Source organism: Ambystoma mexicanum, chromosome 2p, assembly GCF_040938575.1.
Source record: "Ambystoma mexicanum isolate Mex_15411 chromosome 2p, UKY_AmexF1_1, whole genome shotgun sequence".
In the NCBI taxonomy this organism is placed as follows: Eukaryota; Metazoa; Chordata; class Amphibia; order Caudata; family Ambystomatidae; genus Ambystoma; species Ambystoma mexicanum.
Window position 1 is genome coordinate 1,007,141,829 of NC_090923.1, and position 16,747 is coordinate 1,007,158,575.

The window sequence follows — 16,747 nt, forward strand, 5'->3', positions numbered from 1 at the left end:
ACAGTCCTGGCTCTGAACTGGTGGTAGGGTAGGTCCTCCCTGCAGGTAGGAGGAAGGGAGTTCCAGAATTGCGCTGCTTTTACTGGGAAGCTATTACCTCCAGACATTGTACGTTTGAACCTGGGCACCAGAAGAAGGTTGGAATTGGCCGTTCGAGGGGCGAGAGAGGGTGGGTCTAGTAAATCTGGCGATGAGGTATTGAGGGGCTGCTTGGTGGAGGCATTTCTGAATCAGAGATACCGATTTAAGGAATATCTTGTCCTTGGTGGATAGCCAGTTGACAGATCTTCTGGAAATTGAGATATGGGCTTTCTTCGGGATACTGAGGGCCGCTCTAAGGGCATTATTTTGGAGGATTTGGATTTTATTTGAGATATATTTGTTACAACCTACATATAGAGCGTTACAGTAGTCCAACTTTGATAGGATCAGCGCCCTGGCCAGGGTGGTACAGTTGGTGGTGGAGAGAAAGGGTTTGGCTGCCCTAATGAGTTTGCAAGTGTAGGAGGTGGCGGAGGCCATTGCATGTTTGTTGAAGGTGAGGGTGGAGTCTAGATAGAAGCCGAGGGTTTTAACCTTCTTAGCTACTTTGATCTTGTTGTCGTCAATTATGAACGATGAGTATTTGTGGCCCAGTTTGTTGAGGTAGTGTGTAGATCCTAGAATAAGGAGTTCCGTCTTGTCATCATTCAGGCATAGACCGTGTGAAGCCATCCATGCCTGGATGATGAGGTACACTTTATTAACGAAGGCCAAATCCTTGTCGTAATCCCCCCGACAACGGGATGAGGATCTGGGTATCATCGGCGTAATTAGTGTAGGTGATACCCAGATCGTCTAGATCGAAAAGGGGCTTCGTGAAAATGTTATAAAGTGTAGGGGAGACGCAAGATCCTTGAGGCACGCAGCAAGTGATAGGTGTAGGGTCGGCTGCTGCTGACAATGAGACTCATCGTGCGGTTATTGAGGAAGGATTGGATCCAGTTGGTTGCTTCTTGAGAGAAGTGGGCAGCTTTTTGTAGGTGGTTGCACAAGATCTCATGGTCGACCAGATCGAAGGCCACAGAGAGATCGAGGAGTAACAATAGTGCTGTCTTGCCCTGGTCTCTCAGCTCGTCTATCTGTGCCTTGAGATCTAGAAGTGCAGTTTCGGTTCCATGCTGTGGCCTGAAGCCCGATTGTCGGACGCCTAGGAGATGGAAGTGCTCAAGGTAATGTTGGATCTGGTGGTATGCTAATTTGTCGATTTTAAGAAGCAACGGGACTGTAGTGATGGGGCGGTAGTTAGTTGGAGTGGATGGGTCTAAGTTTGTTTTTTTAAGCAGAGGGAGGACCCAGGACTGTTTTAAATTATTAGGTACGGTGCCTGATGTGAAAGACGCATTTATTAGTTTGGTAATAAATGGTGCGAGATCATGGGCTGCATCCTTAATCAGTTGAGCGGGGCATAGGTCTCTGTGGCAATTTGAAGGTTTGAGGGTGAGAATAGTATTTTCTACCTCTTTGGTGGATACTCTATGGAAGTTAAAGGTGGGGTTGTGCGCTGGGGGGGATGATTGAGTCGGGTGAGCCTTTTTATGGGAGGCGGTACTCGGCTTAGTAGAGGAGAGCAGAGTTTCTTTTTTAATGCTTACTTTAGTCTTAAGGGAGGAGATTTTGTATGCCCGTGCACCAGTTTTTATCTTTGATACATGAGTCGGGCACTTGGATCGGGGATTCAACCTCTTTAAGTATTATGAAAAGCTCTCTAGTGTTAGATTTAGCTTGTGAGATTCGCGTACTATAAGACGTTTGGCCAATATAATTTTTTTTATATTGGGAAGCTAGACTGCTCAATTTTTTTTATTATTTTCTGAGGGGTAAGCTCGCCAGATTTTTTCACAGCGTCGCTTTTCCTGCCTGAGGGCTTTAAGATGAGGCGAAAACCAGGAGTTGATGTGTTTCCGGGACTTGCTCTTTTTTAGCTTTAAAGGGGCTTTGGCATCAAGGGATGAGAGCATGATTTTATTATAGATGTCCACCATCGTGAATGGATCTGTATGAGCCGGGATGGCATTCAAGGTTGGTGTGATTAGCGGGATCAGGTTTTCGGGGGTGATGTTTTTTTTATTTCGGGATTGGACAGCTGGAGCTATGCTGTTAGCTTGTGCTGGGGTTGCCTCTAGGGTGAACGAGATCAAGTAATGGTCTGTCCAAGGCTGCAGGAGTATGGCAGAGACTAGGTCTGGGCAGTTGTGCACAGCTAGCCAGTCCAGAGTTCTCCCTTTGATATGGGTGGGCTCAGTGATCTTCTGGGTGAAGCCCAGACCCTTTAGGGTGTTATCGATTGTACTGGCATTGGCGTCTGCGGGGTCGCTAAATCCTAGGTTAAAGTCTCCTAGTAAGATGCGTTGAGGAATTTTTAAGATTGTTTGATAAGATGTCTGTGAGGTCTTCTTCAAATGACCCTAAGGGGCCCGGCGGTCGGTAGATAAGGTGAATGGAGATGGATTGGGTATTAGATAGTGTTAACTTGGCGGTTAGAGATTCACAGGAAGTAACATTAGTGGGTGATTCAATTGTAATAGGGAATTTAGTTTTGGCTATGATGGCAAGACCTCCGCCTCTAGAGGTGGTACGATCAAGTCTTAATAACGTGTAGTCATCTGGTACCGCTAGCATAATTGCAGGGCCTGCCGTCGGGTGGAGCCAAGATTCAGTGACTGCTAAGAAGTCCAAGTCTTTGTTGTGTAGCAGGTCGGCAATGTCTGAAGCATGGGCTACCATGGAGCGGGCATTTATTAGTGCACCCTTAGTCCCGAGATCTACTGGGTATAGGGGTGGTGGCACAGATTCGTGCGTACTTTTCTGTTCACGGATGGGCTCACGGTGGAGTCTACTGTTCAGTTGAAGAGGGTGTAGGGATGGAGTCCTAGTCACCTTATTGTGGGCTAGTTTAGATAGAGGGTCATGGAGCCTTGAGAGCCTGGCACGTAATCTAAAGTTCCTCATGAGAACAGGGCAAGGTGTGGAGGTCATTTCAGTTGATGTGTATGGGTTATATGCGGGCACAAGTGCTGGTAAATTGGGTAGCATGGTTAGGTTTTGGCTGTTCAAGATGTGCAGTATTGATCTCAGTAACACTGTGTAAAGCGCCTGGAGATACATTGTGATATTGGGCAAGATAAGGCTAGTACAGTGTAGTTATCCAGTAGCGTAAGGTCTAGTCTAATGGGTCACTTAAATTCGATTTTTTCAATCGAGGCACAAAAGCATAGGTCACTAGCTGTCAAGGCACAAGAGCATAGACACTAGCAGGGTGCATAGGCAAAAGGGTCACCTAGGTTCGATTTTAGCAATCAAGGCACAAAAGCATAGATCACTAGCAGGGTGCATAGGCAAAAGGGTCATCGGAAACAAAATTAGGCAATACCTATGTGCTAAGGCTAGTAGCAATTGAGGGCGATCAGACTCAAGTTCAAGTTGTGAGGCGCAACAGAGTTCGGCTATACAGATATCCTAATGTTAGCGTCAGATGAGGGCCTAATAGGTAATGGACAATGCAACATATACAGGCATAGTCCAAGTGTCATTGCATGGTGATCATTAGTGGGCAGAGCAGTAGTTAGTTAGCGGGCTGGAATGCAGTGAACAGTAGGACAAGCATTTCAGGTTATCAATGAGAGCTGGTTTTAGACATAGCGCCAACAGCAACTGACTTTGAATGGCAGATGCAATATTACAAGAGTTGCGGGTCAGGTACAGTATAGTGATATGAGTCCTGTTATATCGTGAGCATACACGATGTGATCAGAGGAAAAACAGGTGGTCTATCCTCAAACATTCCAACAGCACTCCAACTACACCCAGAGGGCCAGCCACCAGCAACCAACACTTTTACAGGACACTCAGAGCAGGGAGAGGCATAAGCCCACAAAGAATGGTATGCAGGCCACCACCCCAACAATTTATGCAGGCCACCACCCCAACAATTAACTGAACATAAAAAAACTAGAAGCTGTGGTAAATTGCAATGCAGGCTACCATGTCAAATCACAGCTTGACACGATACATTCCAAGCGTACAAAAATGGCAGGATGCACCATATTTGTGTTACATGTCTGCCAGTATATATTGTGCAGGGAAAAGATAGCATGTGTTGCATGCCCAAGTTCTCATGAAAGCTCAAAGTTAAGTGTGCTCCTCTAACATGAAGCCAGCACACACTTCCAGCAAGGCAAACTAATTCTTCTGAGGTCGATATAAATTGGGGGGGTAATCAAGCAGGAATAATTCAGCATGCCGCTGTGCAGGGCTATGTGTGGCTCGTTTTATTGTGGTGTAGTGAAGCGTTTGTGGTCTGTTGTGCTGTAGAGGTATGGTTTGGTTTTGAGTGTGCGAGGTGTATGCAGAAGGATTTTTTGTTGTAGGGATTAGTGGCTGTGACCCATCCTACACCATCCGTATTGATCAATGGATGCATGCATCCCTTCCAGTCGTGTATTCTGGTGCAATACAATTGCCCCCCTATGTGTGAAGAATAGTGGGTCAAAGGGTTGCACCCTCTCCAGTATATTTATGCTGTGCTACCATCCCCACAGGTTCCTCGAGGTTGAGCTCATTGCCTTACCCAAACAAACACCCATGCATTTTGCTTTATATTTTAAAGCAGATTAATGAAGCGGGAAAAAAAAAAAAATACTAAAGGTACAGTGTATATAATGCCCAGGTGAAGCCAACAAACTTGGAAGATCCCATCTTGGGAACATCAAATCTCACAGTCAAATGCTATAGTTAATTATCTATTGCTGAACTGCCTCAGATAACCAGTCCTGTTGCTTACATATTCAAGAGAATAACCATTTACTTCCGCCAAGCCGAACCAAAGTCCCATGGTAACTGGATCTTTCACCAAAGTCATCAAAATATGCCTGCTACAACCATACCCTAGTTTTATTGTACTTGCACCCTCCATTACTAAGATTCATCTGCAGACAGGAGGTTTCATTTGACCAAAGCAGGGACACTGTCAACTTCCATGAAAGCCTTTGGCATCTAAATTGCTAGCCTATCAGAATTGAGAATCGGGTGAACTATTAAGTAGATCTCCAGGGGAACGTTTTGAGGCTCCATAGTGTCTAGAATAGAAACAGTTTTGTACTAAATGTTCGGGGACAACATACGATTGAGAAATGATGGCATCAAGTTGTTCCTCCTGAGCGGGGTACCAACATTAAAAAAAAAAGTGTACATCCACCAATAAACCCCAAGACTGGTTTAGTCTACAAATTGAAAAACGTTCAAGACCAAACTAGCAAATCACCCAGCAAGTCTCAAGCAACCCCAAATTAACATTAAGATAATTAGGCCACCCTCACCTCGGATAGCAGTAAAAATGTGTTTCCCAATTAGAAAGATTATGGTGAAAAGCAATGAGTTTTGAATTTCAGCCTAATCATTTGACCATTTGGGAGTGCGATTTGGGTGTGACTTGATGCAAGACTTGAACAGCTTACAATCCTTGCCAAACTCAAATCCTGCTATCTACCAGAAGACGCTAGATGAGAATGCCATGCCACACCAGTCAATGAAAAGAAAATTCCTAAAACTTCAATACCAAGCAGGCAGTTCCAAGAGAATAGCACATAATCCCATGTTTAATCATTTGTGCATATGCTGAATGGGTTGTGTCATTGCTTAATCAGGTTCTCATTTAACAACATTCTACAATAGCAATCCCCAGAGTTCACCAACCTTCTCCATGTGTATCCAAGTCCTCAAAACAAGCAGCAAGAGAACAGTCTTCAATGCAAAAGTCAAAACGACATGGGGTATGAATTGATGATTGTTGTGCACTTGTAGAGTTGATTGATGCAGGAGCATTTTAATTCCATCAAACCACAAGGTACTGCACTAATATCGGAGATTTAAGATACCAGTGCATTTCCAGTACTCACATTATGCCTTTTTGCCATCACTCATGCCTGTTCATGGTGCAGATACAGTGGCCCCAGAAGACAGAAGCACAAAAACAGTGGCCCCAGAAGACAGAGGCACAAAAACAATCACACCAAAAAGCATGGTATATTGCACGTGTTGAAAATCAATGATCCTGTAGGTTACTCTTCGGAATTGCTTAATGTGCTTTGCACCCTGAAAAATGCACCGACAATAGGTGCGTGTGCCTGGCATACCCTGGATCAGATGCGTGGGGTGGGTGGTGTGTTGGTGCAAACTGGGACCTTTGGTGTTCACCTCAGCACTGGAGGGCTTGAAATGTGAAGGGACCTTTAGTTCCTCGTTTAAAGACTGGTGCTTGACGTGTTGCCAATTTCAGGCAACCGTCTCATGTGTGAAGCTGCTGAAATCTGGGCAAAGGGGTGGAGTGTCCACATGTCATGCAGCCAGTAATGTCTGAAGGGTCCCATCAGGTAACTACGCAAAATATGGTGCATAGGTGAAACGGAGTGGAATGGTATAACTAAATGCGCCACCAAGCCAAACCCATAAACAAAATGACTGGTGTTAAAATCTGGGTAAAGGGGTGGGGTGTCCACATGTCATGTAGCCAGTAATGCCTGAAGGGTCCGAACAGGCAACTATGCACAATTTGGTGACATGGTGCAGAATTATAGAAAGAAAAATGCTTTCCCACAAACCCATCCACCCACACACAAAGTGTCACTTTTATAAATATATATTATACACACTCCTGTGGAAAAACAGGCCATATAACATTTTCAATATGCCCGAGAGATTAAGGGCTAAACCACTAGTCAGACCAGATGGAATAAACATGTTTTAAAAAAGGAACAATCTAAAAAGGAAAACAATGGCAATTATATAAAATTATCTTGCCAAAGAAATTTTAAAAAAGTTAAACACACACACACCTACCAGAAGAGGAAGACCATGTCCTCCTTTTTTGTTTCCTTTGTCTCATAAGAAGCATCGTAAAGGGCGTAGCGGCAATCATCCTTTGGAAGCATTTTAATAAAGTGACTGTACACATCGTCAAGGTCACAACAATCTCCAACTAAAATTTCTTTCCCTTCTTCAATGATAACTTGCTTTTTGTCTTGACTCAGGCAGAATATGACTGCCTTCTTCCTCTTCTTGATCTCTTCTGGCGTTGAACACTTCCTCACCTTCATTTCATTAAACACTTTCATGACCAAATCGGATACAGTTACCCCGGAAGCCTGTAGATAAAGACAACATTTTCTAATACACTTAGATACAGCTCCCACTTCAAAAACAAAGCCAATATTAATAAACTTCATGTGGTACAAATTAAGACAATTCAAAACGGACTGGGAAATTAGGCAAAACCCATTGCGTGATAGGTATGGCACGTAAACAAAACCAACTGAGTGGTGGCTCCATGGGATACTCCACTAGTGAGAGGCAACATAACTGAAGTCAGGACACAGACTATGCAGCCTAATTCAGGCCAGTGTATAATGGGGCGGGTACACGTTCACCCAACTGCCTAGGAAAAAACAAAATACTGTGAATATGGCATAACACCCCACCCCCCAACCTCTATATAACAAAGGTTAACTCTTGGCTTTTGAGGAAGATGTAAAATCCAGGAAACAGGTATTTTGGAAGGTTCTGTGGGGGGCATCAAACCGGGACCCTCTGCCTTAAAACTAGCTCCCCAACTTCCATGATGTATTGGATTTAGAATGTGCAACAACATCTCGTCAGTGAAGGGGCATCAGAGTGCAGAATATCAAAAGACATGCATCGAAATACTAAACGATCTAAACCAATAATCTGGGAACAAGCAGCGTTTTCAGAGATTTTCTAATGGTCACATTACCCTCCAATAAACAGGGGTACAGGCAGATCGTTGGCGTTTAGCAGCCTGAATGGAGAAGGACTACTACCCTGCTTCTTGAGTTTAAAATGTAGGCACTGTCAGAAGCACGGTGGAGGACGATTGATGGCAGTTAGGGAACTCGCGGCTTGTATTGCGAGAAAAAGGCAGGACATTGTGATAATAGCCCTTTTGAATCAAACAAAGCTTTAATTCAATGAGCTAGGTTACTTGAAGCCAGTGTAACCGACGCAATGCCCAAGAGATGTGCTGGGACCATTTGAAATGAGCTGCAATGTTATTACGAATTTCTTTGGGAGGTCCAGTTAAACTGATCTGCAATTGTCTAACGACAAACTCGTTCATCAGTTGCACCTTTGCAGAAAACGCAAAGTAATCCTGAAGTCCTTTCAGGCTTTCACAAAAGAAAAAACACTGTGGGCTTCTGTGTCGACATGGACAGTTCTGAATCCAACAAGTGGCGCAGGTTGCAGACTGAGGCAGAAGGGACGGGACATGGACCAAGTGAGGCCTGCCAATCTGCAATTTATTGTGGTCTTTTGAAAATACTGCTTATTACAGCAGATTAATATGTCTTTTCTGGATGTTTAATTGCAGAAGTTGGGAGTCACTGGCGCCCATGACTAAAACTAGTCCTACCCAGTGGATCAGGTAAGCAGTAGACTCATAGCGGTGCCTTAAGGAACAAAAGAGAAAGGTTTCAGAGAACAGAAAAAAAAAATTAAAAATTCAGCAGAGACATGTGCTCAATTTGTAAGATTGCATCCATCTCCAGACACTGCATCGGATACCCAGACTGATGCCCCCGGCACCCACAACACCCAGACTGGTTAGCCTTTTCAATAGGATATTGCAGTCAATGGGGTAGAAAGCTGCCAAGTCCAATAGCAGCCGATTTTCCAGTGTCCACCCAACATCGAGCTATCCAATTCTGCCACCAACATAGATTCCGTATTGTGGCCCAGAGGGAAACCCGCATGGACACTGTCCCACCAAGCCAAGGCATCAGCAAACTTTCAGCTGCAGCCGAGAGGTTACCTCTGCTCCCATCAGCTTACCGATTTATGGCAGCTAAGAGGTTGGCTGGTAATTTGTAGGGTCACTAAGATCTAGTGTAGCTTTGCTCAGGAGTCGGGTCCCCATGGCAAGCTTGAGGCTGTCAGAAACTATCCCGGAGGAAAGGGAGGCATTTAGTCAAAGTAGACGCGAAAATCTTTCATAAGCCATATTGTACAGGAGTCAAGAGGTGCCCTGAGTTTTTTATTTTTAGTAGCAGGGTGCCTTCTGTCAATAAACTAAGAGTCAAAGATTGCGTACCTTGTACTTCAGACTCTTCTCTCACTGGGCTCTTCTCTAACTGGGAGATGGAGTAGACCCTTAATTTTATCAACAAATGCCTGTGTAAGTCCTTCACATCAGACAGAGGGACGCGCTTCAGTTGAATGTAGTTCAGCCAACACAGAAGAGTTCCATGGTAGTAAAGGAGCTGGAAAATAACCACCGATTGCCCTTTTAAGCATCTTTTATAAATGTAGTTTCTTCATGCTTGGTTCTTTCTTCGTCCATACTCTGACGAGCTTTTTCTGGGCACACCCTTGAACCAAGGTTTGTTAGTGGTCAAATCGGGATGAAAAGGTTGTTTGGCCGGGGCCAACTGGTTCGCATGAATAGTGGGTTACTACACTGAGATTCTTCCCAATAATGGATTATGCTTGAAGGAAAGGTCTCAAGGGTTTTCCAGCTCCAAACCAACTTGAAATACTTGCCAAGAACCTGGTGTGTTGCGTGTTCTGAAAGTAAAGGAGCCATCCATCCCATTCCTAGCTGGATACCTTTAGGGTAAGTGGCTAGTGAACAGATCTGCAAACGCACAGCATAACATGGCAGACACTCAATGTGCCTGTGGGTACAGGCAAACATTTTTTGAAAAACCCCACAGCGACGCACAAACATGAACTGCACCATTTAATTGGGATGGGAGAAAAATGCGGGCTGTTCACGACCATCTAATTACAAACAAACTGAAAGCCAATTCCATTTGAACCTTCAAAGGGACTACTCCCACATATTCTGCGCGAGTAAAAGCCTCAAGAGTGTAATAATAATTCAGCATTTATATAGCACTACGAACCCTCAGGTATCTGAGCGCTGCTTATTACCCACGGTGTGTGGTGTTCATTTATCGACCTCGGAAGGATGAAAGGCTGAGTTTGGCCCTGCCGGGATTCGAACCTGCGCCAGCAGGCTCTACTCGCTGTGCTATCGGACCAGCTTGTAGAAGTGACGCAAGGCAATCATTGACAATCCGGATTACTGTTAAGCAAGGAAACAATGTGAGGTTCACATAAACGTGCAGAGATGCAACCCATATGAAGCGTTTCGCTTTAAAAAACACAAAGATGTGTGGCCCTGCCTTGGAAGCAGGACGACGCCGAGCAAGACAGGTTCGATCCCCGGGTCCGCACTTCGAAACGTGGGTATTAAACGCGTTATAAATAACCAACACGAGCTACCCTCGCTCTTCTAGGCTACAGTCGAACTAAGACTCACAGCCGTTTCCATCCCTGCCACCACCACATCATTCATGTTAGTACTTAAAAATCACCGAGCATACCACAGAAATATGGGTACCTCTCTGCACGAGTACTCTATTGCATGCACACGACTGCTCAGACACCCGATGGACCCAAAGCTCGGCAACGTATTCTAAACAGAACATACAGTCTCTGCAACATTTAACGTGTACAAGATATTATGGATCTTTGTAACATGTAGGTTTACTATTAATACTGTAAATGTTTTTACAGTTATACTTGTAAAAACAGGTTCAGTCTTAATACTGTAACTAAATATATCTTTAAAAATAATGATTACAAGTAAAAAGGTCACATGACCACGTTACCGTAGAAAAGAAAGCCATTGCAATCTTGGTACGGATGGTTGGAACAAGTCCAAAAGAAAGACTAAACGAAATAGAAGTGCGATAAAGCTGGGCTCGGTAAAAATCCATATAAGGAAGCAACTTTACTAGCATCAGCGTTTAATGGAATACTGGTTTAAAGTTTATTGACGGCAACCCGATTTTGCAAGGGTTCCATTAAAGTGCAATGATGCCAGGCACCGCCACAACTATACCTATTACCATCAAAGTAGTTCGGAGAAGAAACCTTTGCGTATGGCATGGTTCTGAGCAAAGAAAACATTCAGCCAAAGTAGTAGAAATACATTTAGATGTAGAGGATGACTTGTGGGCAAAGATATCGCAATTTAACTCATGTTTAACCAGTTTGTGGTTTTAACAACTTGCCTAGAACTGCCACGTAACATGAAGAACATTTGTTGAAAGTATTTAGGTATACACAAAGCACAAATCAAATATTGCTGCTCAAAAAGCAGGTACGCATTACTCACTGATGGCTGCAAAGATCAACAGGTGTCATACAAATCTCCCCAAGAAAGTAAAGTTGGACTGGCATGTGACCAACAGCCCAGGCAGGATAACCTTTGCAGCCCAGTTTTCAGGAGAGGTAAGTTTCTCTTTATGTCCCCTGACTTGGTAATCATACTTAATAGCTCAGATGTGTTTATGAACAAGAAAGGGGGGGGGAGGGGGAAGACTTCCGGGGTGAAATGCGTTGCCCTGTACATAATTGACAAGATTGCACTTGTTCCCTCCCCTTACTTTTGCACGTGGGGCAACTTAACTTTCTCTTCCTTATTGCGGACAGATTTTTATCCATCAGCAGCGATTATTGGAAACTGAGGCTTGAGCCCCATTCCATCTTCTAAGGTTGAGTGTGTAGTCGTGGGTTGGATTGCTTCATGGTCTGTGGGGACTGGTCACAGTAAGGCTGGTTTCAAAGGGTCTTCGCTGTGATGGCCCCAGTAGTGGTCAAAAGAGTTGCAGTGGTGGCAGAGAGTCTTCTGATCAGAGTTTGGGTTCTGATCCAGTCCTCTGCAGATATTCTCGCTAGATGTTGGTCCAACATCTCTATGTCCAGTTCTCTGAAGGTCAGCTATCCTTGTGAAGAGTGGAGCTCCAGACACTATCCGCAGGGCCTTGTCCTGGACTATCTGAAGATCTTCCAGTGTTGCTCATGGTCTTCAGGAGTTCAATTTTTCCTGATGCCTTCGGTAGAGTAGGAGTATTCCATATGGCTTCCCCAGTTGAGTTTGCTATCCAGGGTCACAGGTAGCGGCTGCTGCTCTCCCACTTGACGTCTACCAGTTGATGGGCAGGTGCCCTTGATCTTGCCAGTAATTATGTCTTGTTGGTTTTGAGTTCTAGCCACCAATCGCTAACCCAGGTCAAGATGCCACCCATTGAAGGTTGCTGGTTCTACTCTGCACGACTGGGAGATGACTGCAACATAGTCCAAATACAGTGCCACAGCTGCTTTGTGGAGATCTGTCAGGATGTCATTAGCAAAGATGAACAGGAGGGGTCCAAGGTTAAATCTTGTGGCACAGGCTCAGATGGGATGGGAAGACATCTCAGACCGCATGGCAACAGGGAAGGTGCAGTCTCCCGGGAGCTTGCATTAGTCTTCAACGCGTAGTTCAGAAATCACAGGCTGATCTTCGGCAACAGTCCCTTGTTCTAGACTGTCTTTGGTGACATCCAAGAAAACTAGTCCCCTGGACTATGTTGATCCTGTGGCTGATGGGTCTTTGCAAGCTCCTTTCAAAATCCAAACTGTTCCTTTGCTAGAAGATTTCCTTCAGAAGTGAAGTCGCTGAGGCAGGCGAAGAGGACCTTCTCCAGGATCCTTGATAATCCAGCAGGCTGATGGGGCAGAAGTTCACTGCGTCACTCAGTGGTTTAGCAGAATTGGGGAACATGACCCAAGCTTCCTTCCAGGATCACTTAAGTCTGATGCATGCACTGAAGATATGTGAGGTGTCCAATTGATGCCTGCAGTAGGTTCTTGGCCATCTTGGTTATTCTGTCGCTCCCTGGTGCCTTGTCTTTCACCAGCTTCTCTGCAAGTCCTGCTACCTCAGAGCTAGTGCACTCCTTGATCTCCTCTGCTCCCATCCCGGTTTAGTCTTCTGCGAGATGATGGTCCATGCCTTCCCTCCACTCACTCAGTCTGAAAGCCTGCTTGCCATGTTTTGGGTGAACAAATCCTCCAAGGTCCAAGTGATGACCTCTGCCCTGTCCCTGCATGCGAAGTGGGCGAGTTCCTGGACTAGTGGGCGTGGCTCCTTCTCCCAGTCAGACGACTAGTCATTTTCCAGAGTTGTCAGCCTCCTTCAGCTTGGCTGTTGGGGCCTCCCACTTCTCTTCATGGTGCAGTTTGATTTGCTTCTGGAAGACTCCTGGCTTTGTACCTCAACCAATTTGGTAAACCAGGACTGCAATGGACATGATTGGGCATATTGAACATAAGCTTAAATTGGAGGACCGTAATTTGTGTAGCCTTCTCATGCACCCACAACAGTCCAGACCCTGAAGCTTATACGCCTCCTGAATGTTTAAAACTATCAAAGTCATGAGATTTACCTAGGCCATCACATTGCGCCTCACAACAGAAACTCTAGACGTTGCTCACCCCCCCTCCCTGCCACACAGGGCAAATGTACCCCTCCTCTGTATGTCCCCCGCCCACATATATCTGTACTGTTGTATACCTCACTAGGGCTGTGCTCAACCACCACAATAACGAACGCATTACAGACATTTTGCCTACCAACTTAACAAAGCAACAGTTGCGAGTACACCATTCGGTGGTGGAGGGAATCCATAATACAAACCTTTTTTTTGTATTTTTTACCACACTGCCCGCAATTGTAAGTCCTTTGAAATAGGAATGCAGGTTTCTTACAGATCGACGGGGTTGTGTATTATCACGGTTATGACTCGTCCTTTGAAAAATCATTGATTCACAAAGTGGCAGCCTGCGGCCAGTACACCTGCGAGCGTTTTGAGTGTAAACCATAACAACCCGCCTTTTATGCTCTGGTGCGTTTCTTAGCAAGTTATGGCGAGTGTACTTTGGTTTACGGGTGCAAGCATGCTGCTTGGCGCGCAATTAAAAAGTTTGCAAGAGCGCAAAGATGGGTGGATACTTGCAGGGGTATACACGGGGAGAACAGGACTACATGGTAAAATTACAATCAAATTACGAAACAAACCACAATGTGCCCCCTCTGGTCTCTACAGACCATGTATATTTTCTTAACGTTTTGCCACTCCTCTGCCAACTAACTACTGGCTACCCTTTCACGCCAGGATACTTTGCAAAGTAGTGCGTTGCTTACAACAAGGCGACCCAGGACGTCCGCAAGACGCGTACACACCTTTCATATCTAGTAGCGGGAGCCTATTTATCTGGGCTGACAAATCGCGCCCAACATAAGGTAACAGGCTAGGGGTTTGTAACATAGAACGAAGGGCGAGGCACGTCGAGCCCCACTTTTCAATAAAAGGAGGAAGTTCACCGCGAGCAGCCATAACGGATATGACAAAGCTCTTCGCTGGGAGTAATGGCGCGGTGCGACGCGCACACAAGAGTCTACTGTTGAAACGGCCAATATAGGGGAGAAGCCAATGAGACCAGAACAGACGCCTTTGGCCATACTACCCCATCTTAGGACTTCTATCACGCAAGGAAGAGAAGAAGTCACAGTGCATCCCCGCTTTTTCTAGCGGTGCAAAGATTTTGCGCGCCAGCCGACGTGTGTGCGCCATTTCATCCCCCATTCTCCCCTCCTCCGTTTCGCGAGAACTCCAACCAATCAGAGGTGGGACAGTGTTCTTGGTCGTTTGGCGCAACCCTATAGTCTGATAAAAAAAAAAAAATAATAACCGTCAGCAAGACCAAAGTAGCAGCCGATTAGGAGAGGGTAGTGTTTTTGTCACAGACAGGTGATGGTTTGGGGCTAGCGCGCGCTGATTTTTGGCCAAAGGCCCGCAGTATCAACTCACCATGGCTGAATGTCGGGAGCAGCTTTCACGCTTGTTCTTGAACGCAGACTAAAGACAGAAGCAGCAAGAACCCCACCCCTTCTGCTTCCGCATAAATGCCAGGAAGGGCCGGCGCGCGGCACGCCGGGATCTCGCAGACCTAGGGCGGGACCAGAGTTGCCAGAAAAGGAAGTCCATCTGTAGCCCAAATGGAGCGAGGAGCAAGCTCAGAAGTAGCCCAATTGCATACTGTGGTACGAACAAAATATGGCACGTGAGACGTTGTCACGCCAAAACATTTCATAATTGAGAAGACAAAAACCAAACATTCGATACGTATGTGTATACCACTACATGGCAAACGATGTCAGAAAAGAAAGAAAAAAAAACAACCGCCGATCTATCGGTGAAAAGACATTTGGCGGATTCGCTCTTAAGAGTTTGCCTATTTCCTTAACGACAAAGCCACCCCACGTTAGTCAGTTTCCTTAAAACGTACCTCCTTTGTGCACGGTCATATACTGCAACGTTAGTGCCTTTTCTTTTTTAAGTCCAATGCTATTCTAAAATAAAAAACTAAAACCTTTGAAATAAGAAGGCAGGTTTTCGACAGGGCAGTGTATTATGGTACACCTGCGAGCGTAAACCATAAGACCACCCTTTTATGTTCTGGTGCGTTTCTTAGCAAGTTATGGCGAGTGCACTTTGGTTTACAGGTGCAAGCATGCTGCTTGGTGTGCAATAGCGCAAAGCTGGGTGTATACTTGCAGGGTTATGTACAGGGAGAGGGGGAATACATGGTAAAATGGGGAAGTTACAATCAAATTACGAAACCAACCACAATGTGCCCCCTCTGTGGTCTCTACAGATCATGCTTATGGTTTTATTTTCTTAACGTGTTGCCACTCCTCTGCCAACTAACTACTGGCTACCCTTTCACGCCAGGATACTTTGCAAAGTAGTGCGCTGCTTACAACAGGGCGATCCAGGACGTCCGCAAGACGCGAACACACCTTTAATATCTAGTAGCGGGAGCCTATTTATCTGCGCTGACAAATCGCGCCCAACATAAGGTAACAGGCTAGGGGTTTGTAACATAGAACGAAGGGCGAGGCACGCCGAGCCCCACTTTTCAATAAAAGGAGGAAGTTCATAGCGAGCAGCCATAACGGATATGACAAAGCTCTTCGCTGGGAGTAATGGCGCGGTGCGACGCGCACACAAGTGTACTGTTGAAGCGGCCAATATAGGGGAAAAGCTACAGACGCCGTTGGGCATACTACCCCATTTTAGGACTTCTATAACGTAAGAAAGATGTCGCAGTGCATCCACGCTTTTTCTAGCGGTGCATAAAGATTGTGCGCAACAGCCGACATTTGTGCGACATTTCATCCTCCCTCTGTTTCGGGAGAACTCCAGCCAATCAAAGTGCAACAGGTGGCGGGGGTGTTCTTTGTCATTTGGAGCAACCCTGTAATCCGATGGAAAAGAAATACCGTCTGTAAGACCAAAGCAGCAGCCGATTAGGAGAGGGCAATGTCTTTGTCACAGAACGGTGGAGTTTTGCGCACGCTGATTTTTGGACAGAGACCCGCTTATCACCTCACCATGGCTGAAAATCAGGAGAATCTTTCACGCTTTGCTTGGCCTTGGGCGCAGACTAAAGACAAAAGTAGAAAAAACCCCACCCATTCTGCTTCCTCATAATGCCAGGAGGGGGCGGCGCGCAGCACGCCCGGGTCTGCAGCGCCAATCCCCGCAGACCTAGAGGTACCAGGGTTGCCAGAAAGGAAATCCGCCTGTAGCCCAAATGGAGCGAGGAGCTAGCTCAGAAGTAGCCCAAATGCAATACACGGGCAGTAGGGGTAGGAGCCAAATATGGTATGTGACACGTGCTGTCGTGCCAGGCTAAAAAATGGCATAATTGAGCACATAAACCTTCTATGATGTGTATGCCACTACATGGCAAACAATGTCACAAAAGAAAAAAAACAACCTTCGATCTATCATTT

At 45.6% G+C, this 16,747-nt stretch overlaps 1 protein-coding gene across 2 annotated transcripts in view; it reads right to left on the reverse strand.

Moving 5' to 3' along the window:
• LOC138567021 (cofilin-2-like) overlaps positions 1-16,454 on the reverse strand; it is a 46,945-nt gene extending 30,491 nt beyond the window's left edge. The window contains exons 1-2 of one of the 2 annotated variants that reach the window (XM_069644831.1): positions 16,343-16,454; positions 6,877-7,181 (exon numbers count right to left, since the gene is read on the reverse strand). In XM_069644831.1, the coding sequence (XP_069500932.1) occupies positions 6,877-7,181; positions 16,343-16,345 (308 nt within the window). In that variant the 5' untranslated portion in view covers positions 16,346-16,454. Of the gene's footprint in view, positions 1-6,876; positions 7,182-14,756; positions 14,917-16,342 lie in introns of those variants that run through there. The other variant, XM_069644830.1, reaches the window with a different exon arrangement.
• Positions 16,455-16,747: the final 293 nt, after the last annotated feature.